At 45.0% G+C, this 24,235-nt stretch overlaps 1 protein-coding gene across 5 annotated transcripts in view; it reads right to left on the bottom strand.

Moving 5' to 3' along the window:
* Nucleotides 1-902: 902 nt before the first annotated feature.
* LOC147624440 (calcium-dependent mitochondrial ATP-magnesium/phosphate carrier protein 2-like) overlaps nt 903-24,235 on the bottom strand; it is a 30,715-nt gene continuing 7,382 nt past the window's right edge. For all 5 annotated transcript variants that reach the window (XM_086819427.1, XM_086819429.1, XM_086819430.1 and 2 more), the window contains exons 3-8: nt 12,238-12,655; nt 11,507-11,651; nt 2,978-3,096; nt 2,790-2,868; nt 2,439-2,672; nt 903-2,289 (exon numbers count right to left, since the gene is read on the bottom strand). In XM_086819427.1, the coding sequence (XP_086675553.1) occupies nt 1,984-2,289; nt 2,439-2,672; nt 2,790-2,868; nt 2,978-3,096; nt 11,507-11,651; nt 12,238-12,655 (1,301 nt within the window). In that variant the 3' untranslated portion in view covers nt 903-1,983. The remainder of the gene's footprint in view (nt 2,290-2,438; nt 2,673-2,789; nt 2,869-2,977; nt 3,097-11,506; nt 11,652-12,237; nt 12,656-24,235) is intronic.

The raw sequence follows: 24,235 nt of genomic DNA, 5'->3' as shown, positions 1-24,235 counted from the left end.
GAAGTGTTTATGCAAATCTGAAGAAAGAAAGCCAAAGCACATGAAGAGAGGGAGCTTGTGAACAAAGCACTTAAAACATATAGAGAAGAGTAAGCTAAAGAGTGCAAGGTCATATACCATAGAAAGAGGTGCTTGAAACTCTCATGACGATATCTTGATTTGATAATAGCTGGAATAAATCAAAACTTACCTCTCATGTCACAAGGCTACCAAAAGATATAAAAGAGAAGACTCTTGTTCAAATGCATTTGGTTGGTTGTCTTCCCAATCATGCCAAGTACATGCATAACAATCCCAATCTTAAGATCACAATTTCCCAAGCAAGAGACATGCATAATTTTCCCAATCTTACAATCACAATTGTTCTCCCAATGGTGCTATAAATAGAGCTGCACAATATTACAAGAAGAACAAAAGCTGTACAATTTTAGCCTAGTTGAATATGCTTGTGCAATTGGGAAAACTTGCCGAGTTGAAATTTTCTTTCTGAGGATCATACACAATGACAAAATAGATCAAATGTTTAGCATCTTCTTAAAAAAGTTGGCTCATCTTGATGCATTTACTTTGACAGTTATGATGTCTTTAGTAAACATACCTCGATCAAAAACATGCATCTCAAGGAAATTACTGACTTTAGATAGTTTATGAATGGCATGACATATAATCCAATACATAGCATTGAGCAACTCAATGACTTACGACTTGAGTTTTCAACATTCTTCATTGATTTTAAAAAAACCCAAACCGTAAGGTTTACTTGTTACACTAATCAGCATCGTTACAATGGCCTCCAAAAGAAGGCTACGCATCCACTACTAAGTGTATCCCACAATCAACAATTAGAGCAGCTATAATGGAAGCTTTGGAAACCCTTAGAAGAAACATACTTGAAAGAAAGATGGACAATGATAAATGCATTGAGGAGAAGATATTGAGAAGTATTAACTCAAGCATGATGTCTTTTGGTGGGTTGAGACTCTAGATAGAATTTAGACGACCAATCTCCACTCATTCGCAACAAGGCCACCAAATAGAGACAGCCAAATAAAGGAGGATATATGTGTCCTCGTGTGAGAATGCCACGACCTCCTTCAAAAAGTCATATGAATGTCAAGTGTGATACCATAAGTCTCTCAATGAGGTCTAAGAGTAGGGATCTCTGAAAGTGTCCCACGAAAAAATAATAGTGTAAATGGCATTATTGTTTTGGTCCTCCCAATACTGCATTAACACACCAACATCATAATGTCTTCTCCATCCCTTATGAGATACAACAGATGATTCACCCTAAGCCAAAAAAAGGTGTACTTTGGAACACGAAGGTCTCATGAAACAAGATAGTGCTTTATAGGGATGTGGATTAGTTCATCACAAGATATTAGGATAGGTCATTGGCAGCAAACTTGGAAATAAGCATGCACCATTGTTCTTAGTCCAATGTGCTTAATTGCGATCCACCAAGTCATTGATCATCCTTGGGCCTTGAACACCTTCAGCATTACACATTTTCTTCTTCATGCATACCACCAATTACGCTTTCAAGGGGCTCTTGTCAACACAGAAGACTACCCATTACTCATTTGTGCACTTCGACATCTTAAATTCACCAATGCCAAATTTGAGTAAGCTGTGTCTGAAGTCCTTGAGAGGCCAACTTGGCGATGTAAGAAATGAAACACATGTGTTCAGAATCAAATGGATTAGGTGTACAAAAGCGATAGATAAATTGCCTCCAGAGTCTCAAAACAATGAGAATATTAGAAGTCAGGTTTGTAATGCGAGTGTCTCTACTAAAGGAACTTAAGTGGTTTCTTTAGGGCATATTCTAGCATGTTGAATTCCTCTGGAGTATACTCAGCAACAAGGATCGTGTCATATCAAATCAAAGGTAGCTGCTCGACGCTTTTAGTTCATCAATAGTCCCCTCAATTGTACCAAAGCCATCTTGAACACCCCCTCCACTTGCTGATTATGTACCATTCAATCCTCTTGTTTCTCCATTGCTCTCTTTGCCAATTCATACCCAGCAAAATTCATTGCTCCAAGAGGCGCAATCCAAAAGAAGCGAGGAACTGCTCCTTTAAACAGACCTAACAAGCCCTCTTCTCGTACGATCGTTAGCGCAATGATGCTCATCCTTGTTGAGCAGCCCGGGGCTGCTGTCATGGTTCTTGTTTTCATGACATCGAAAGGAGTAGTACACACTGCAGCTAGACCACCAGAAATGGCCCCAACAGCAATGGTCTCCCATGGTGCCAATTCACGATTCAGTACCTGTTGCATTACCTGAGACCATACGCCCTGTTAACAGACAGTAACATACAACCATAGCTCCACTTTTTGTCAAGTGTTCTAATCTCACCAACCTTTTTACCACACAAGTTCTAAGCACCTTCTTCCAAGGACAATGAAGAACTCATTAAAGGAACCAGTACCTTTTTGGCCTCTGCATATATGCCCATGCCTGCAACATAGAATGGCACTTCGCGACAAAGAGTAGCCCCAGTTCCTCTGAAAAAACCTCTTAGCCCATCTTGTTTCCATGTGCCAATAATAGCATCTCCTACACTGTCAAAAATACCAGCCTGCAACCTTTGTTTCAACACTTCACATGGGATGCGCACTGCAGTTCCTAGGACTGTGCTGCAGAAAGATGCCAATGATTGTACCTAATGCATAGAGAGCGTGGTTAGTTCTTCACAGACGGAAAAAGTGAGACATAGAGAGCACAGTTCGAGAGGTGGCTTTGGGTGAACAAATGATTCCTGTGTGAAGTCTCACTACACCTGAAGCTCAGGAACATCAGGAGCTAGATTTGTCAGCAACAATTTGCTAGCCTCAAAAATGCCTGTTCGTAAACCATGACTGCAAGAAACAGTGCCATAGATGAAGAGTTAAATATGTGCTCCATTTGATTGTACAATGCAGTTGTATTAACCCTCTGGAAAAAAAAATTTTGGTAAGTCTGGAAGACCTGGAGAATTGTCCTAAAATTGCAGGAATAGAACCTCTGTAAAGACCTTTAACTCCAATCTCTGGCAGCTTTGATATTAGCTCTGGAAATGACAGAGTTGATGATGCTTGCACTCTTGTCTGCAGTTAAACAATCAGCCATTTCAACAGAAGCTCTATAAGCATAGCAAAACACACCTAAGAAAAATCTCCCACAAAAGAACAATAAATTCAAATACCCCTTCCTATGTAATTATTGTTTTTTTGCCTGGAAAGGCTTAAACTTAATGCATAACAGTAAAGTTTAGGGGGCAACATCTAGGGAACAAAGACATTTCCAGAAGAGGTCATTCAAGCCATCTAGACCGACCACATCCATGGCTACTGAGAATAGAAGCCCGTGTAGCTCTCGGGCCATGCAGGGGAGGCGTTTTACTTTTATTTGCATGTGGATGGTCTCTGCTGATGGAGCGGATGGTCTCTACTGATAGGGTGCTGGTGCCCTTGATGACCTCACTATGTCTGTCACCACCTAGATACTACATTATTTTTATTGTTTATATGATGGATTTGCACTGGGTTATATGATGGTTCTATACCTGGAATCATGGACATTCATTGGGCTATATAATGCTATTTGTACCAAGGGCCCAATGGCTAAGTGCAAGCTATGAAAGCAAAGACTGTCTGGAACAAGGTGTGTGCAAGCAGGTGCATATTTGATGTGTACAGTTCACTATTTGGACATTGCCTACATAACTATGTTTATGTGCCGCCCTGATGAGCCAGGGACGCCCGGAACAAAGCAACTCGGAGTCTAGCGTGTGAGATGTCTGTTCAAGAGCATTTGGTTTAGTTTTGTAGGTGATAATTATTTGTTTAAAAACATGATTTAAGTGTCAATAGGTAATGTACACTTTTATAAGGTTATGTGTACACATTAATGTGGTAGGGCATGCACTTTAGTATAAAAGGACACCCACCACATTAATATAAGTTGCAAGAGAAAGCATAAAGAGTGCTCAGCTAACCAGCAACTAACCTTGAGAGTTTTACATGAGGGCATGTGAGTGTATCTTAAAGTCCCAAAGGACTCCAAGACGATGAGGACTAGCAAGCATTACAAGTTATCCTCTCGATGTTGTGGTCCTTACTAGATCACAAAGAAGATTAGTGATGCGGCTTACTGGTTAGCACTACCTCCTGGAATCAAGATTTACCTTGTGTTTCAGATCAATCGTTTGAAAGAACATCAAGGTGAAGGTGATGAGATAGTGCCAGTGGAGGAGATCCCTAATCTGGAGGACATGATTAGGTATATTCCTACGGAACCCAAGTTGGTTCTAGATCCATGTACGTCTATAGACGGTCTTGGTATTCCATCTATTCATAGTACTTGATCAAATGGAAAGGACGGTCTCAGGTCAAGGCTACATGGGAGTCAATGAATAGTCTGAAGAGTCACTTCCCTGGATTCATTGCTAAGGACATCAATGATTCTCAAGGGGGGAAGTATGCTATTGTCACATGCACTCTGCACTCAGTGCATGGTGACAAGATGGCTCATCATCAACAGTGCAACAGTTGTACATTATTAGAACCCAGTAGGATGATAATTGTCGTACGCCATGACCCCATTGTACATATCCTCAGTCCAGGATAAGTCAGGCACGAGCTACGTAGGTCATTCCTCAGCCTTAGCGGGTCGGTCAGTCAGTCAAGTCCCTTAACCCACTTGGAGAGAATCATTCATCCATGTAGAGTCAGTAGAAGCCTTAGGGTTTGCATTAGCAAGCACTCTGCATCCTGCATAATATGCATTCATATACCTGTGCATCATTTAGAACATCCCAGAAGCCTTAGGAAATTTACTAGGATTTATCTGGTATTTTTCCCATATTTTCTGGTATTTATTTAGCATTTATTGTCATTTATAAATATTAACTTTATTAAATAAATGACCAGCCAACTTGACCAGCCTCTAGTTAGTATAAATAGGCTTGCATAGGGCTTAGTTTCTCATTCAGTCTTCAGTGTGCTAAGAGCTTTCCTCCTCAGCCCTAGGAGTTCCATTGCCTTCAGCCCTAGACTAATCCAGCCCTATTGGAGCTTCTGCCTTTGCTTCTCCAGCCAGGAGACCTTGCGTTTTGCTTCCAATCAGCCTCTACAGTTCAACGCAGCCCTTCAGACCCTAGGTGCCTGCATCCAACATCTATTCAGGTCCAAATCAGCAGGCAGATCTGCGTTTTCCTGCATAGTGACCAGCCGCCTGCAGATTCAGTCCTACACAGTCCCCAAAACAGCACATCAGTCTGCGTTTTTCTGTCCAGCATCAGCTCAGCCATGCGTTGACAGTTCTACAGCAGTTCTTCCATGCGTTTTCAGTCCTACAGCAGTTTACATCAGTAACCAGCCTTCAGTACATCATTCAGGCATACACCAACCCTCTGGTAAAGGTAACCAAGCATTCATAAGCATTTACAGCATTCTAACATAGCATAGAACAGTCCTCCGCCTTCTTTTTTCAGCCTCAGGTGTGCAGCCCTTCCTCATGCCCTTGGGAAGAGTGCATAGGCTCGAGATCAGTTCATCGAGGTGTTTCTACAGCCATGTACAGTTCAGCCAAGCTTCCGATCCTCCGAGATCTTGCGTTTGGCTTATCCACAATCCACAGTCATTCTCTCTAAAGAAATAAAGCAAATACTATCTTGTTATCGGGATAGGGGGCCCTTCAGTGGGTAATTCGGGACCCAATCTGGTGTACAGTTCTCATATCTCTCTCTCATATCTCTTTAAAGTTTGAAGTATTAAGGTGGATTGCTAAACTCACGAAACTCAAGATATAGAAGACGGTGTGAGCATTTGTGTGACAGGATCTTCCAATACAAAGACTTTTGCTGCATATCACATTGGTATCAGATTCAGATTGTCCACACACACCGTATCCTAGCGTGGGGGCATCCTTGGATGGTTAGATTGCGTTCCGGCACGACCACCGACTTCAGCATCATGTCTACAGAAGAGAGTACTCATCAGCCGGAAGATGTCTCCCCGAAAGAGACCATGTTCTTCCGCTTACAACAGACACCATAGCTCTTCTTAGAGCTCAGAACCAGCTGCTCATGGAGCATCTCCAACTCTTGGAGGCAGCAGCAGCACGTCCTTCTACACCTCCAGCAGCACCCGACTACATCTCCCTCTTCTTTCAGATGGAACAACAAAGGCGAGAGGATGAGGCCCGAAGGAAAAGAGAAAAAGCAGAAAGACGGGACTATGAGGAAGCCCAACGCAAGATCGACGAAGACCGGCGTCAGGCTGAACTCGCCGCTTGGGAACACCAACGTGAGCTTGATCGAGAACGTATGTTACTCGAGCACCAACGGGAAAAGGAGGCCATACACTTGAGGTATCAGCAGCTCTCCTCAGTCTCCCCAGTCATGGGTGTCACCAGCCAACACTCCGCAGCAGCATCAACCACCATCATTCGCAATCAACCAAACTTCAGTAAGTTTGATGGTAAGTGTAATCATTCATTAGTTAATCAATTTATTCATCAGTTTAATGCTCATTTTCCTTTAGCTAGGATCACAGACCCTCAAGACAAAGTCCACTTAGCGGCTCCCCATCTCACTAGTGGGGTAATCACTTGGTGGCAGCATTGGTCTAGTATTCATACAGACCAGGCCACAGGTGTCACAACCTTTGACTGGGACATCTTTGTCCATGACCTGAAGACCAGATTTCTCTCGCCCCAGTACATGACCGGTTTGAAAGACGAGTTCTATGGACTCAGACAAAACGGATCCCCAGTGCTTCAGTTTTCCGGTAAGGTTATTACTTTAGCACAGCACTTAGGGTTATCTGAGCAGGCTAAGATGGAGCAATTCATTCGTGGATTGGACTCTAACATTCGGTTCACAGTTCGTAACTTTGAACCAAGAACATATGACCGGGCTCTGACTCTCGCTCAGAATGAAGAAATGAAGCTTAACGGAGGCAAGCGCAAGCAATCATCTCAATCCAGTACCAAACCCCAGCAGCAGCAATCAACTGCATAGACAGGGAAAGGTAACGCGTCTTCTAAAGATGCTAAGAAGGACAGCAGTAATAGCTCCAGTTCAGAGGGTAAGAAAGATAAAGAACCTAAGAAAACCCCTAATGAAAAGGCTAAAGCAAGCATTACTGGAGGTTATCTTCCTCCAGAGGAGCAAAGGAAGTACTAGTCAAAAAATAGATGTTTTTTCTGTCATATTATAGGGCATGGTAAGAAGGATTGTCACAAATGGCAAGCAGCACAAGCCGCCAAAGCTCCTCCTGCCACAGTTGCCACAGCCTCCCCAGCTCCTCCAGCCCCGCCTACTACCTCAAATGCAGTTCAACTTTTACCTTTCATGCATCCTATGCCATCCGTGGTATTTGATGCTAGTGAGAGCGATGCTGCTCAGAAGAGCCTCATCCGAGCTTCCGTGGTCACTACGAGTTCGTAGTCATCCCTTTTGGGCTTACAAATGCAACCGCAACGTTCAATAAGATAATGATAGGATTTTCGCAGTCCACATTGGGAAGTGTGTTTTCATATTCCTTGATGACATACTAGTCTTCTCAGCCACTACAGAGCAGCATGAGAAAGATGTGGAGAAAGTCTTGCAACTTTTGCGAGATAATCAACTCTACATAAACACCAAAAAGACTATCTTTGGTGTTAAGGAAGTTCAGTATTTGGGCTACATCATCGATACCGATGGGATTAATCATTAGACTGGATCCATCAAAGGTTCAGGAGATCTTATATTGGGACATTCCTAAGACCGCCCAAGAAATCCGTTCATTCGTAGGTCTTTGTCAGGCCTGTAGTACCCATGTCCATCAGTTTTCCAACCTTGCAGCACCTCTTACCAACTTGCTCAAGGGGGTGAAGACTCACAAGCAGAAAGTCTCAGTTACAGGCAAGGTGCTTGATGCATTCCGTGCACTCCAGAAAGCTGCCTAAGAAGTACCTGTATTAAAGTTAGCATCATGGGATGAACCTTTCGAGGTCATCACCGATGCCAACAATGTAGCCATAGGTGCAATCCTCCAGCAAGACAATCGACCCGTGGCATTGTACAGTAGAAAGTTGGATGTCGCCGAAAAGAATTATTCGGTATATGACAAAGAGCTTTTGGGTGTGATCACAGCGCTCAAACATTGGAAGCCTTTTCTTTATGGACAGGCTTTCACAGTGAAAACAGACCACCAAGCACTTAAGTGGCTTCAGACTATGCCAAGTGCCCAGTGGAGTGATCGCCAGGCCACGTGGAGTCAAATCTTCCAACAGTTTGGAGGTATGATTGAATACATCCCTGGTAAGCATAACCCAGTAGAGCAGATGCTCTTAGTCGAAAGTCCTGCATCCAAGCAGTCCACGAATCTACCATTCTCGAAATCACAGGGAAGGACTTAGATAGTATGAAAGACCAAAATGTCGCCTCCCCTGAGTTTGGTACTCAGTACAGTTTGGCCCTCAATTCTGAGCGTGGCCACTATTCAGTATAGAACGGTTGGTTGTTCTACAAGAACCGTCTCTGTGTTACTCGAGAAAAGCGTTCCGCTCTTCTCCACGATGCCCATGACTCCTTAGTTGGAGGACATAGGGGTATCAACAGCACCCTCGAGAAATTAGAACGGTCCTTTTATTAGCCAAAGATGAGGCGTGATGTCTATGCACATGTACAAGCCTGTAAGATTTGTCAAAAAGTCAAGGTTCCCTATACAAAGAAGGCAGGTTTACTTCAACCTTTGCCCATCCCCGACAGACCTTTCATCGACATATCTACGGACTTTGTAGGGCCTCTACCAGCATCCACCGGATCACGTAGCACTCAGTGTTTTACCATTGTGGATCGCTTTAGTAAATTCTGCCTGCTCATCCCATGCAAGCATACACCTCATGTGTAGTAGTTGAGGCCAATAATAGATCTACTCGATTGGGAAAAGCACTATACGCCCCCATCATCGGAGTCCTTGCGCACCACATTGCTAGAGAAGGAGAAGAGGCTTGTGGAGCAAGCAACAAACCCTGATAGCCGATGGATGGAGTGATACGCGGAAGAGGTCCATCCATGGCCTTGTCGCATATTCCCGCGGTGAGATGTACTTCATCGCCTCACAAGATACTTCTGGGACCGGAGAGAGTGATGATGTGCTAGCAACAGAGTGGGCTAGTGGCATAGAGATCATTGGCCCAGTCCTAGTTGTGGGCTTTGTTGCTGATGGGGAGGCTTAGAACAAGGCAACCGGAGCGATCATTGAGAGCATGTACCCCAACATCACCGTGTCATTTTGCATGGTACATTGCTTAAATAATCTCTTGAAGGATATTGGGGACTTGTCATGGATCCAGCCTATCATCCAAGTGGGCAGCCAAATAGTGACATTTGTCACAAACCATCAGTTCCTACGCCATGAATTCTCCAAAAAATCTAGCCGTCAGCTCCTCAAATACTCAGATACGAGGTTTGCCTACAACTTCTTAATGCTCCACCGATTGAAAGAGTGTAGTGGTGCATTGAGACAGTTGTTCATTAGTGACGAGTTCACGTCTTCACCATTGGCTTCCACTGAGACAGGAGCTCTATGTAAGGAAAAAGCAGAGCCCTAATTTTTGGGAAAAAGTGAAGTGCATTAATGCTATGGTTCAACCTATTGTCCACTTGATGAGGCTTGTGGATGGTATGAAGCCATGCATCGGCAAGGTATATGAGGCTATGGACAGCATGATAGAGAAGCTGAGGGATTTGGAGCCAGATAAGGAGAGGTACGAGGAGATCCGTGCCCTATGTGTGTGTAGGTGGAACTCCTACTCCTCTCCTTTGCATGCAGCAACCTATGTGGTGGACCCTGAGTTTCAGGGCAAAGGGCAAGAAAGTGACGCAAAGGTGAGCAAGCTATGGAGACTTGTCTTGACTCGACTTGTGCCTGACCCAAATGTTAGGCGGAAGATCCGTGATGACCAGTTATCCAGGTATAGGAGCTTTTAGGGCTCTTATGGAGACATGGATGCACAGGATGATCGCTTCAAAGTTGGGGCTGCTTTGTGGTGGGAAGATTTTGGTTCGGATGGACCTGAGCTTCAGCATCTAGCCATCCACATTCTCAACCAGGCAGTGAGTTCCTCTTGCCTAGAGCAACTTTGGAGCTCATACAATCACATTGCATCGAAGAAGAGGAACCGTCTTGGAGTGGAACGGGCAAATGATCTAGTCTATGTGAGTGCAAACTTGCGAATGCTTTGCAAGAGTGCAACTGCAAAGGCTGATGCATTTACCGAGTAGGAGATGTCTCAAGATGATGAGGCGTTGGAGGAGCAAGTGGAGGACATCTCTATGGAGACTACAGGCATTGCAAGGACCCATGATCGTGAGGCCAGCACTTCACATGCCCCTTGAGGCTTTTTGACATATGTACTACTCTAGTGATAGTCTCTTTTTTGTATGCCATTTACGTGGTTAGGGCCTAGGCCTTTGCCCTTGTCTTTTGCTTTAGCCTTTGGCAACTCGGTCCTGGGTGCTCGATCTCCTTTTTTGTAACACCCAGTTTTTTGCTAGTATAACTTAATATTGATGCTTTGGAAGTGTAAAGTGACTTTGTTTTAGTATTGTTAAGTTACTTGAATGAGTGCTTACTTAAAATTGCATATTTTGTATGCCGTCCCTCGTTCCCCATCCCAGTTCCCAGGAATCCCCGTCCCATTCCCCGTTACGTTCCCCGTCCCATATTACTATGGTGTGAACACCTATCTAGGTGTGAACACACCCTTATAAGTGGATAAGATAATTGTTGCCATGTGTCATCAGTGTGTTAGTCTGTGTGATTGTGTTTGAGTCAAAAGATAGGGCTGTAAGCCTATAAAAAACATTGTACTTGTGAGTTTCCATATCAATACAATCATTATCTTGTACGTGCAAATTCTCTCTCTACAGTACTGCTCTCTCAGAGGGAGATCACAAAGATACGCGCTCGACATCAGCACCATATCCAGGAGCGGCTAGCTCACTTACACTCACACCCGGAGATCATGCTCCGAGGTATTTTTGCCTCGCCATCGCCTATGTATCACATATTACACCCCCATTATGGTACTGGTTGGAGCTAGACAGATCTGCATTGCATTCTTGTATACCCTGCGCATATAGGTTGCATACTGAGCCTCTAGCAGTAGTGCTCCATCCATCACACCCCCCCACTAGCTCAGTACTTTCATAGTTTATTTCATGTTCATTTTGTCCTTTTTTTTTCTGGACATCCAGAAGACATTGACAGTTGTACATTGATTTGTCTCATAGGTCGAGTTCAGCCTCTAGTAGACATTAATACAGCTTTCTTTCTTTCTTTCTTTCTTTCTCTCTCTGTGTACACCCACGATGGACACCTTCCATCCACCTTAGCTCTACTGTGTCAATCCCTAGCCCTAGCTTAGGTCTACAGATTGACCGAGACAAAACCTTGATTGAAAGAAAATCTATCAAGCCCGTGACCTGTTAAAAGCAAAGATACAAGATTGATAACATGCCTTCATTGTGTCGATAGGGTGCATTAAGGATGTAGAAAGAGCACAAGCCAATCCCCCTGCCAGAGCTGACTTGAGCACACTTTCTGCTGGCACTGCTACAGGGGGGGCCATCGGTACCACTGTTGCAGCTTCAAACCACACCATCCTGCATCAAGACGATATTGCCTGTAAATAAACAAAAAGCTCAAAAATCCCCTGAAATTTCATGTTGAGAGTTACCCAGGCTTGGTGCAAGTACAAGGCCAGCATCCAAGCCGTTGAGGTAGGCATGTTACACATTAAGAATTTTAAAAATGCAAACACACACACACACACACACTTTTGTTTGTAGTAACAAAATTGCTAGCATTGCACCCAGCACCACACACACACACACACACACACACACACACACACACATACGCAGTGCGCACATATGTATGTATACATATTAATGGAAAGTTTAGTTATTTTCTAAACTTTACAAAGAACCGAAGCGTGATCTTGAATCCCTGAAAGTTAACTCACAAAGCTTCAAATCATGAACTCCATCATGTGCATACCATAGACTAGAAAGGTGTATTAATATAAAGCTCAGGTTATTTCTAGACTTAACAACATTCACACGTATATAATGCATGAATGTATGGAAAAACTCTGGTTCTCCTGTGCTATAAAGCCAAGTTGTACTATGATTGATCAAAAAAAACCTCAAATCATGAGCAATTGCAAAGCTGAAAAGTCAAGTTCACCTTGGATCATCTCCAAGACGTTCAGGTGGCAAAAGCAGCATGAAATTTCGAAATTGTCCATATGCAATAGAGCCTCTCGTGTTCGGATCAAGACACCGCATCATGGCTATCGCATTTTCTTCAGTTGCAGGAAGGCCAGCATTTCGAAGAGATATTAATACTTGATTCTTTTGTAGTGTGCCAGACTTGCTCAAGCTCAATGAATTATAAGCACGGAGCATCATAGGCTCTTTCTGCTCCATCAGTGAGAGAAATTCGTTCCATCCGAAAGACTTTGCAAACCAGTGCTTTCTTGTCCGACGCAAAAATTCACGTGCATATTGTTGGGGAAGCCTTCTTTTGCGCATGGCAGCTTCCAGATCCTCGAGAGTCACCTGTCCATCATTATCTCTATCAAGCTCCTCAAAAAATCGCCTACCTGAAAAGCAGACACAGGCAGAAATTTGTGGAGAAAAAGCTGGTCCCAAACTAAAGCTGAAGAAAGCCAGCCGAAGACCAACAAAGATGGAAGTAATATCATCTAGTTGTCTATGTAGCCAATAGCAGCAATACACTACATCAGCATATTGTATTCAAAAGCTAGTGTGACTAAACAAAGAAAAGCAATTCAAAAATTCAGCAAAAGCCAGCCCACAGAGTCACCTCATTCAGAGTGCATGACTTAGAACGGTGACTACTGGAAAAGAGTGGGTTTGCAGCAAGTTTTAGAGCCTACACAAACTTCCAATATAAGCATCTACCATCATGCCACATGCTCAACATGAAAACGTATTTATCTCCCTTGAAATACTGAAACTGCCAGGCAGACAAAATGATCTCTTGCCTTGCTGAATTTGATGTGCTAGTAAAGCATACTCAAAGGGACAAACATATAGGAATAAAACGGGACTATGCATCATAGGTCTACTTGGAACTTGTCATGAAGCTAATTGGGAAAGCAACTTGTTTCTCACATGCATTACACCTCTGACATTTGCCATGACTACTTGGGGCCATGCACAGAGTAGTTGTAAGGAGAGAGGTCATTATGAGCCCTCATCGTGAAGGGACACAGTTGTTGAGTGATTAATGACAATTAAAGTTTGCACATAGTTGAATTAGGTGCACACCTGATTTAGGTGCACATGGTTAAATTAGGTTCACACCTTAAAAGGGTAACTAGTGCCTGGAGGCTATGAGAATGAGTAGATTGGGAACTCTGCCTCCACTATTGCCTCCTGCTACCTTTTCAGCTCCACTGGAGGCTGGGGCATGGGCATCCAAAGCCTTTCCAGATTCTAGTCCCGATGATGTCGCTTGATCCGGCGGATGTCCTGACCCTCCATTCAGATTCTTGTCTCCTGGCTGATTCGGAAGCATCTGTTTATAGGTAGGTGTGGGTGCCTCCATTATTGATTTCAATTTATCTAATTATACCCTGTTAGCATATTCTGCCCATGTATTGTGTCCACATTTGATCCCTTTTATGGCCCTTGGTTGTGGGCTGGCCACCCCTATTTTCACCCTATTTTTCCCCATTTTCCTGGTATTTTTCCTAGGTCGGGTGATGCTTCTCCAATCAGCCAGCTTCTTTTTTCTCGAGTCAGCCAGGTCTTGTGTTCCAGTCCGCCAGCCCCTCATGACCTATATATAGGTGGGCTAGCCTCTTCACTTTTCATAGCTTGGTCATCTTTTGTATCCCTCACTTATGAGACCTATATGTCTCTTGCTGTTGCTTCATATATCTCTCTCACTCATGCACTTCTCAGATCAGCACACTCTAGTGCTTATCTTGCTCCCATTCTGCGCACTCTTTCATGGTATGAAAGCTCTAGGTTCAGAGTTTACTCTGTTGCCCCACTTTCTGCCCTGTTTGCAGCACCTTCTCTTCTGCATTTTTTTCTCAGTTCTGCTGCTGGTCAGTCTGCCCTCTTCCACGCGCTTTACCATTTCAGATTCGTGGTCAATCTTCACCAGATTTTGACCCCTGGGACTCTTGTACAGCTGTCGGCCTGCTCTGTTTCAGGGAAGCAGTACTGTATGTGCCTCCTTAAGGTCCTCCAATGCATGTGTCTCCCATTGCTCCATCTTTTCCGCCTCCAGCTCGTAGACCTCTAGATATTCTTTGGCATCCAGCACTGCCAATGGTGCCTCCAATCTAGGCTTGGGCACCTCTTAAGCCCACTATAAACACGTTAACTGAATTTTGTCACATTGTCAAAAACTTTTAAAGGGCTGCCTGACTTGTAGGATTTTCCTACACATAGGTGCAGAAATCCCCTCACTCTTTGATTATGGTCATGAGAAGCAATTAAATAGGAGATTGATGGATTATTTACAATGTAAATAGCAGAGGACCCATAAATCCATATGATAATCATGTATACCATAGATACCATGCTTTTAACTATTGACAATGTTTCCCTGAAACAACTCAAGGCAAACAATTCACCCTTCTCGTGTTTGTCAAGTTCATCATGAATCCATAAGAGATTTCTATGGGCTTCAATAGAATGACCCAAATACCAATAAATTGGTCAAGGCACAAAAGCAAAGTCTGTGCTTCCAAAATAGTGTTGGAATGGATTCTTGCCCTTCAGCTCCTCACGCTGCCATGTGGCAGTGTAATATCCCACATAGTGGGTTGGGGTCTAATTGACTCCTCTATATAGGACTAAATAGCCTTCATGGTGGTTCACAATCTTCCGGTGAGGGGAGACCCGGCCGGTTGTTGGCCACCGTCCGCATGTTACGCGTGTTATTATGCGGTTCTGCGTTCTTTCATGGTATCAGAGCCTCATCAGCTCCTATTTGGCATCGGGGTTCGCATCTAGGGGGGGTGTTGGAATGGATTCTCGCCCTCCTGCTCCTCACGCTGCCATGTGGCAGTGTAATATCCCACATAGTGGGTTGGGGTCTAATTGACTCCTCTATATAAAGGCTAAATGCTCTTGGTCTCCCCTCATCCCCCACCAGCGGATCTTCCGATGAGGCGGGGCCCAGCTGGTTGTTGGTCGTCGTCCGTGTGCTGCGCCTCCACTCTGCGCGTGGTACTCTACAGTTCCGCGTTCTTTCAAATAGATTACACGAACTCATATATCCATAACACACACATTCTTCTACTCGCGCTACTCATGATGGATGTCTGCTTCCATAAGCAGATAAGCTCGTAATATTCAACTACACTAATAGCCAATGTTTATACCTCAATAGGATCGTCTTCAAAAACGAGTATGCAAGAGCCAAAGCTCTGATACCAATGTAACTCCGAGTGGGCTGGCAGGAGTTTCACAAAACACTGGACCATTAATGCAATAAAAAACTTAAATTGGCAACAACCTTAAACGTACACCACCAGATAGAGGCCGGAACGGCCGCCCCATACCCCCTTTGGAGTATTTTATTACCCGAGGAGAAAATATAATGTACAAGATTTGGGGGAGCACATGCTCCAGATTTATCCACATACAACCATGAATAATTCATATACATGGGCTGCCATCAACAAGCCCCATGAAAATGCCAAGAATATGTATGTTCCGTGTGGATACCAACCAACATAGCTTATCCAATAGCCCACATAGCTGTCCATAAACCCATATGGCTGAATTATAAGTCTATAAAGCTGTCCATAAGCCCATATGGCTTAATCATAGGCCCATAAAGCTGTCCATACACCAATGTGCCTCACATACAATACCCCATGGCAATAGCAAGTGCCCAATGGCTCAATTTCGTTCCCGATGGCAATAGCAAGTGTCCAATGGCTGTCCATATATAACCAATAAAGAAGATAAATGCCCAATTAATGAAATTCATGATACAATGATTAAATACCCTCTCCTTTAATATTTTTTGCGATGGAAGCCTTTAAAACAATCCCCAACAATGGGTATACTCCATGGGCAGCCTCAGAGAGAGAGAGAGAGAGAGAGAGAGAGAGAGAGAGAGAGAGAGAGAAAAGAAAGTTATATTAATGTCTACGGAAGACCCCAAGGGCCTATAAGACCAAAAGTGATACAATGGTACCATGGATATACTCTGGGAGAGAGAGAGAATTAGTGCAACCTATAGCTGCGGTAGAGAGCCATAACCTTGGAGTAGAGAACCACCAAGAATAGAGAAAAGTTGTCAAGATGGTAGAGGCTAGTTTGTGGCAGTAGAACTTGCTCAACCTATAGCTGCGGTAGAGAGCCATAACCTTGGAGTAGAGAACCACCAAGAATAGAGAATTAGTGCAACCTATAGCTGCGGTAGAGAGCCATAACCTTGGAGTAGAGAACCACCAAGAATAGAGAAAAGTTGTCAAGATGGTAGAGGCTAGTTTGCGGCAGTAGAACTTGCTCAAATGAAGAGAGGGCTCCAATTTATAGATTCGGAGGCTCTCATGAGCTAGAATGGCAAGTAAAAGCTGTAATGACAAGTGTAGAGCTGAGATGACAAGTGTGAGGCCACTTGTCTCACTTTGATCTACAGTCCTGCCACATGTCCCAATTTAAGAGTTGGTCCCCCATAAACTTCATGTCAAAAAATATCTCAACTCGTAGACATTCTGTCAAAAGTGCTCCAGCAAGTCCCCCCATTTGCTTAGCTTATGGACGTAATGACACGAACATAATTTCCATTGAGGGTTGTCCAAAAATAGTAACCCTCTTGGATTTTAGGAGTGTGATCCTTTGTATTCCACCTTATTAGAAACGTATGTGCGCACCATGTAGAAGCATGTTTCAATACTAGATCTCTCCCAAATCCTCGGAAGCTTGCCATACTAGATCTCTCCCAAATCCTCGAAAGCATGCCATACATGCTTTCCACTTGACACTTGAGCTCCAATACCCATTTCTATGTCTAAGGAACCATCTCGAGCGCCTAGACCAAGCTTCAGGCGCTAGATCTTTTGTATTGGTCCCCCATTCCTAGGATTGTACTTTCCAAATATTTAGACGTCTTGGAATCCACCAGACCCCTTTCATACTGGGAAATTTCCAAGTTGGTGAAAGTGTTGGAGAACGAGATGGCAATGTGTCAAAGTAAAGAGAGATCCAAGCTTGAGAGTGGAATTGACGAAAGGTGACATAGGCCCAAGAGCGGAAGATTCGACGGAGCTTAAAACTCAACCGGAGGGAGGTCACAAGGGTGCCCCCGAGCTTCCAAGGCAAGAGATGGCATTGGAGGTTTGCCCCCCAATTAAGGAGTATACCGTTGGAAGACGCCGAGGTAGAGACCATTCGAGATGGAATATAAAGGTATGGAGTAAGAAGCTTCTTATGAAGACACCATGCTAGAGGATGAGTTGCCGAGCCTACATATCGAAGAGGAGAAATATATGTGTACAGAAGAGGACTCCAAACATAACCAAAGGAAGGATTCTATTTGAACAGAGTTCTCACATGCTATAGTGTTCATACGGTTGAAACAAGAGAGCCAACAGGTGGATCTCTTTGACTCTAGTTTGGAGGAGGGTTCGATCAGCTCAAAAGTTCTCGAGGAGGTGGATCTCTCCGAATCCCATTTGGAGGAGGTTGAGAGTGTGTGAGGAGCTTCAGAAGAGTCTCTAAATCCGATGAGAATGAGGATGAGGATGAGGTGACGTGTGATGTAGAAGATCTAGAGACCAAACCAAGCGAAAGTGCTTATCATGGAGTTAGTGGTTATGGAGCGGAGCCACAATTGAACTTGAAAACCAAGCGAAAGTGCTTATCATGGAGTTAGTGGTTATGGAGCAGAGCCACAATTGGACTGGCACTGAATTGGAGCAAAGGTGTATGGAGTACCCCGATGCTTCTAGTTTAGCAAGAGGGGATGTCATGTGGATCACATCTGCGAGCACCACATGGACATGGATCTTACTTGCAGCTGCCTCTTAGGCAAGATGAGGGGCAGATATTTGTCAGATTTGGGCTGTTTGGACAGCCCAATAGGCGCCCAAAGGTGCCCAAGATGTGTTCGGACACTTGTTGGATCTCTTTGAATCTAGATGGGAGGAGGGTGAGATCAGCGCAAAAGTTCTGGAGGAGGCAGAACTCTCCGAATCCCGTTCGGAGGAGGTTGAGTGTGTGAGGAGCTTCAGAAGAGTCTCTCTGAAACCGATGACGATGAGGACGAGGATGAGGTGACAGGTGAAGTAGAAGACCTAGAGACCGAACCAAGAGAACTTGAAAACCAAGCGAAAGAGCTTGGACAGAACAAGGAGCTGGTAGTTATGGAGTGGAGCCACAATTGGACCGGCACAGAATCGGACCAAAGGTGTATGGAGTAACCCGGTGCTTCTAGTTTAGCAAGAGGGGATGTCATGTGCATCACATCTGAGAGCGCCACATGGACATGGATCTTACTTGCAGCTGCCTCTTAGGCAAGATGAGGAGCAGATATTTGTCAGATTTGGGCTGTTTGAACAGCCCAAAAGGCGCCCAAAGGTGCCCAAGATATGGCCCAATGGTTGGGACACTTGTTGGGCTCCATATGAACATGTTTTATGTTATTTTTTATGATGTTTTATGACCTGAAAATGGATGACCGACCTGAAAACGACTTGCCATCCTATCCCTATATAAAGGAGGTGAAAGGTCAGATTTGGGCTGTTTGAACAGCCCAAAAGGGGCCCAAAGGTGCCCAAGATGTGGCCTGTACATATAAAATCCTAGGACAAGGTGCCCAACACACATAAGTGTGCTCACATGGGGAAAAAACCTGTGTCCCGCCATAGGGAAAAAGTGCCCGTGAGTAAGCTAGGTTCACACCTGAACTAGCCGGGAGTGGTCATGACCAACAAACCCCCCTCAAGTGAATGGTGTGAATGAAGACAGGGTGTAGCAGACTACCCTGGTAGAGGCTGTAAGCTCAAAGCTCTGCAGAAAGCTTCAAACTTTCCCTCAAAAGAGGCTTTGTAAACCCATCTACTATGTTGGCATGTGTAGGCACATAAGCCAAGTCAATCTCCAACATGCAGTAGCTGGGAAAGGTGTTGCTCCAGTTCGCTCTCCAGTGCCTTTCGAAAGGCGATAGGGGAACTTACTAGGTGATTCTATCCCAGGGACCAACTCCATGCAATGATTCTCAAAACTGGGTGGGAGCTGTAGTGGAAGATCATCCTTTAGCATGATGTCTTGAAATTGTGCTAGGAGACCATCCAACTTTAGTGTTAATGGGGTTGCTGACTGCACAGCAAACTACTGGCTACGGACATAAATCAATGCATACTCGGCTCCTTTTCTGATAGCTCGTTGGGCTTGGATGTGTGAGATTAGGGGAATACCAGGAATGCTCCTATCCCCGAGAATTAGGACAAGCTCAGGAACACCATCAACAATCGTGCCTCCAATCAGGAATGGGTGCATACTCACTAAACAACTGAATGCCGAGAATCATATCACACCCCAAAAGAGGTGAGACAATGAAGTCTCGCTGAAATGTGGCCTTTTGAACCATGAATGAGAATTGGTGAGCCTTATGAGAGATGTGTGTGCGAAGACCGGGTGTGAACCCGTCTGTGTCCAGATGATGGGGTACAAGAGTACAACTCATCTTTTTAGCTAACCGAGGAGAAATGGCCAACCGAGGAGAAATGGCATCCTCAGAGCTGCCCATATCAAAGAGAACAATAAATTGTTGTCCCTTTGCTGTGCCATAAGCACGAATGAGAGCTTCCTTTTGCTCCCCAACCTCACCCTCCTGCTTATCATCAAACACCACTGTGGGTATGGCATTTAAGGCAGGCAAGAGTTGGATTGCATTGGTGGCCGATGCAGGAGGTGTAGCTGTAGCTATTGCGGTGGCTACTACCACTTGGTACTATCTTTTTTACCATGCCCCACGGTGTGGCAGAAGAAACATATGTTCTCCACCTTATACCACGTTTGCTCTTCTGGTTGGAGATATCCACCAGTGATGCCCTCCTTGGACTTTTCCTCAGGTGTTTTCTTAGGCGCAAAGGTTTTATCCTTCTTGCCTCTTGAAGTGCTCTAGGATTCTTTCTTATTATCTTTGCTATTCTGAGCCCCCTCCACCCCCTAAGATGATGACTGTTGGGTTGTGGATGATTGTTGGGATTTGGAGCTAGACTAGGGTTGCTTGGGCTTACCTCCGTTCAGCATCATTTCCTGATTCTGAGCAAGAGTGAGAACCCTGTCATAAGACTGTGGCTCAAAATTACGTACAATAAACCTAATGTTCGTATCCAGACCTCTAATGAATTGTTTCAATTTATCCTCCTCAGATATACCTAACTGTTGTGCCGACATGATTATTTTATTAGAGTAAGTTAGCACGGATAACCCATTTTGGGATAGTTTATAAAAGGTTGGCCAAAGGGAGAAACATTTTCTTTAGGTCGGACACAAAGGTGTCCCATACATATGTTAGAAGTCATCTCCTGTCTATATTTATACACCAGGGCCTCTGTTGTGGGTGTGCCCGCCCTGTATAAGGTGTTTTATCATTTTTCCACACTCCCGTATTTTTCCCTATTTTTTCCCATTTTTTCTAGTGGTGGGGAGGGTTGCCAGAGGTTGGCAGGAGCACTCCAGGGGTGGCCGACTGTCCCAACAGCAGTCTTGTGGCTGGCCGACTGCACACAGGTGATGCGTGGGCTACTGGACTGCTGGCCGACTGCATTCACTCAGTTGTGGACACTTCTGTTGCTGGCCGACTGCATTTATGCAGTCGTGGGCATCTTTTATGCTGGCCGACTGCTCTCCCACGGGCATATATATAGGCCCCTTGCCCCCACCACTTATTCATTCAGTTTTCTCGGGGTCTTGTGTATAGAGAAGAGTTTACACACCTATCTCTCTGTGTTTCTTGTGCTGTTTATTTTCTGCAGTCTACTTGCTCTTGTCTACCCAAGTTTGGTTATCATTTCCGCTGCATATTCTGACATGGTATCAGAGCCCTAGGCTCGAGATAGATCTTGGGAGTTTTTTCTGAGCAAGAGGGGGAGCGTTACGCTGCTGATTGGTGGACTGTTTTGGGCTGTACGGGAAGAGAAGGTGCAAGAGGAAGGCGGGCTAAGGTGCTGGACAGCCACTTGCAGGTTTACAGATTTTTTTTTCCCACCCACCCACCCTTTCAGGTTACTCTCCGCGATGGCAGATTTACTAGAGATAGCTGAGAAGCACGTGAAGATTCCGACTCTCCCCACGTTCCCAGTGGATCGTCAGTTGGACGGGTCCAATTACGGCATTTGGAAGGTCATGATGGAGTCGGTGCTAGAGTCATATAACCTTGCTGATTTTATCATCATCAGGGTTCCACGGCCGAAAGCTGAGGAAGGGGAGTTACTGTCGACGAGGAAGGACTGCGAGGCACAGGCACACATGTGGGATCGTGTCAACGCCAGGGTCCGGTCATTTATTTTCCTCAACTGCACACCACAAGTGATCAATCATGTGAAGCACATGACGCTGGCGAGAGGCATATGGGAGCACTTGGCTTCTTTGTATAACAGGGTATCATCCATGAAACGGATCTCCTTGAAAGTGCAGATGCGGGTTATGAACCCTGCAAAGTCCTCAACGATGCGGGAACACATCAACAAGCTGCAGGCCCTTCAGCAGGAAGTCCTACAAGCTAGGAAAGAGATATCATCTGAAGACATGGCCATCACTTTGCTTTCCCACTTGCCGGCTCAATATTCTGCTTTCTATTCCTCGTTGATTACGAGTGGCAGGCTCAGCACCATAACCTGGGAGGAGCTTGTGCCAATGGTCTTGGACCAGGAGGAACGTTTCACGAACCCTCCTCACAGCGGAGGTTCGGAGGCCTTAATTGGCCAACGGTCAAAAGGCCGGAATAACAACAAGGGCAAAGGGAAGGCTTCACCGGAGAAGTCTTCTGAGAAGAAGCCTGATTCAGAACGAGAGAAGCTGAAGGCCGAAAGATCTTGTAATGATTGTGGCGAGAAAGGTCACTACTGGAGGAAGTGCCCTAGGCGGACACGGAAGAGTGCTGATTCTTCAGCCTTAGCTGCAAAGACTCCGGCATTTGTGCACTTAGAGATGGTGGACTCCGATGCTTCATCATCTTCGAGCGAGGAGGCAGTTGGCTTCACCGCGAAGGATACCCGGGAATGGATTCTCGACAGTGGTGCTTCCAAGCACATGACTCCATCCCGTGACTTCTTTCTGGATCTGAAACGGAAGTCAGGTCGCATCTTTATTGGCGATAACTCCACTATTCCGATACATAGTGAGGGCCAGATGGAGATTATTCCTGACGGCAAGGGGGGCAAGCATGTTTCCCATGTTCTTTATGTCCCTGCTCTGGGTTTTCATCTTCTGTCTGTGCATGAGGTATGCAAGACTGGCTTTCAGGTGGAATTTGAGGAGCATTCAATTGCTCTAAGGGACCGTGAGACTGGCCAGGTTGTTTGGGAAGGCGGTGTGGAGAATGGTATCTACAAGCTCTCTGCACTCTCCACATTGACAGGTTCTCAGGTCGGAGATTTGTGGCACTTTCGTTTTGGCCACTTAAATGTGGATGCTTTGAGGCGCACCTTTCGGGACCAGATGGTGGTTGGCTTGCCAGATGTTGGTAGTAGGCAAGGACGTTGCAGTTCTTGCATACGTGGTAAGCAGCACAGGGAATCCTTTCTGAAGCAGGCTTCCAGGCAGGCTTCGAAACCATTGGAGTTGATTCAACTGACTTGTGTGGACCTCAGCAGATACCATCTTTGGGAGGATCTCTCTACTTTATGCTGCTTGTTGATGATTGTACCAGATTCACGTGGGTCTACTTTCTTTCCTAGAAGGACCAAGCTTTTGCACGGTTCAAGGATTGGCACGTGATGGTGGAGAAAGAGTCTGGATTTCAGGTTAAGACTCTTAGGGCTGATAAAGGAGGTGAATTCTCCTCGACTGTATTTTTCAGATTTTGTGCAGATCATGGCATCAAAAGGGAACTGGCCAATACTGGATCGCCTTCAGAGAATGGAGTTGTTGAACGCAAGAACAGGACTGTGGTGGAGAAAGCGAGGACCATGCTGGAGCATCGTGATCTTCCTCGTCCACTTTGGGGTGAGGCTGTGGCCACGGCTATCCATACCATCAACCGATCTCCGACGACTTCAGTACCCCATATGACTTCATTTGAGGCATACCTTGGCAGGAAACCCGATGTTTGCCTGAGAACCTATCTGGCTCACAGGACTGCCATCCCCTCTGGCTTTGTGGAACACCACCAACAAACCTCCTGGGAGCTCTTCCCGATTTTGTGTTCCTTGCCTTGGGCTTCGTATCCGTATACTTTCCTGTACCTTGGACCTGTACACCATCATATGGGACCGAATCAGTGTTTAGCTTTGCTGCGCCTGATGCTTTGATACCAATGTAACACGCGGAAGCTCTAGGGGTCTTCTTTCAGCCCTAAACACTATGGAAACATGTTGATGCAAAACGCAGACATGAAGAGAGAGTAGAGAGAGAGAGAGATATGCTGGAAAATTCAGTATATTCTGATGGTACAAAAAGGTACCTAAATCTGCAGCCCTAGGTTGCCTTCATACAAAAGGTGATAGACACCAAAATCTAGTCCTAACTTGGACCTATTCCCTAAAGGAATGGATGAGCACTCTAGGCCTTATATAGCCCCTTTGGAATATTGAATTGCTAGCCAACCAGCAGTCGGCTGGCCGATTGGACCCTCATAATAAAAATGCTGAAGCGCCTGTTTTTCCTCCATGCAGCCGACAGGTTCTGTACTCAGCTGACAGCATCTTCTGGGTTCTTCTCCAAGTCCTCATTGTACTTTGTGCTCCATGTCCTGGCTCTACTGATGTTTTTCTTGGCTGCCCCTTCTGGATTAGCCTCTAAGAATGGTCATGGCATTTCTTGCACATGACAACCCAAGCCTCCACAATGTCAGGAGAGACATCGTCACCAAGTTACAAGGAGGATATTGAAGAAGAGTTCTACAGGGAAGACACACCTCCTAAGAAATACTTCCGCCAAGCATTGAAGATTTCACAGATTGCTCTTGGAGCAAAACAAGCTAAGGTAGCAAATTGAAGCCAAAGAAGAAAAAG

Source organism: Cibotium barometz, chromosome 25, assembly GCF_041138505.1.
Source record: "Cibotium barometz isolate CiBa-2024 chromosome 25, ASM4113850v1, whole genome shotgun sequence".
Taxonomy (NCBI): domain Eukaryota; kingdom Viridiplantae; phylum Streptophyta; class Polypodiopsida; order Cyatheales; family Cibotiaceae; genus Cibotium; species Cibotium barometz.
The sequence above is the reverse complement of the archived record's forward strand: the minus strand, read 5'-3'. Positions and strand labels throughout refer to the sequence as shown.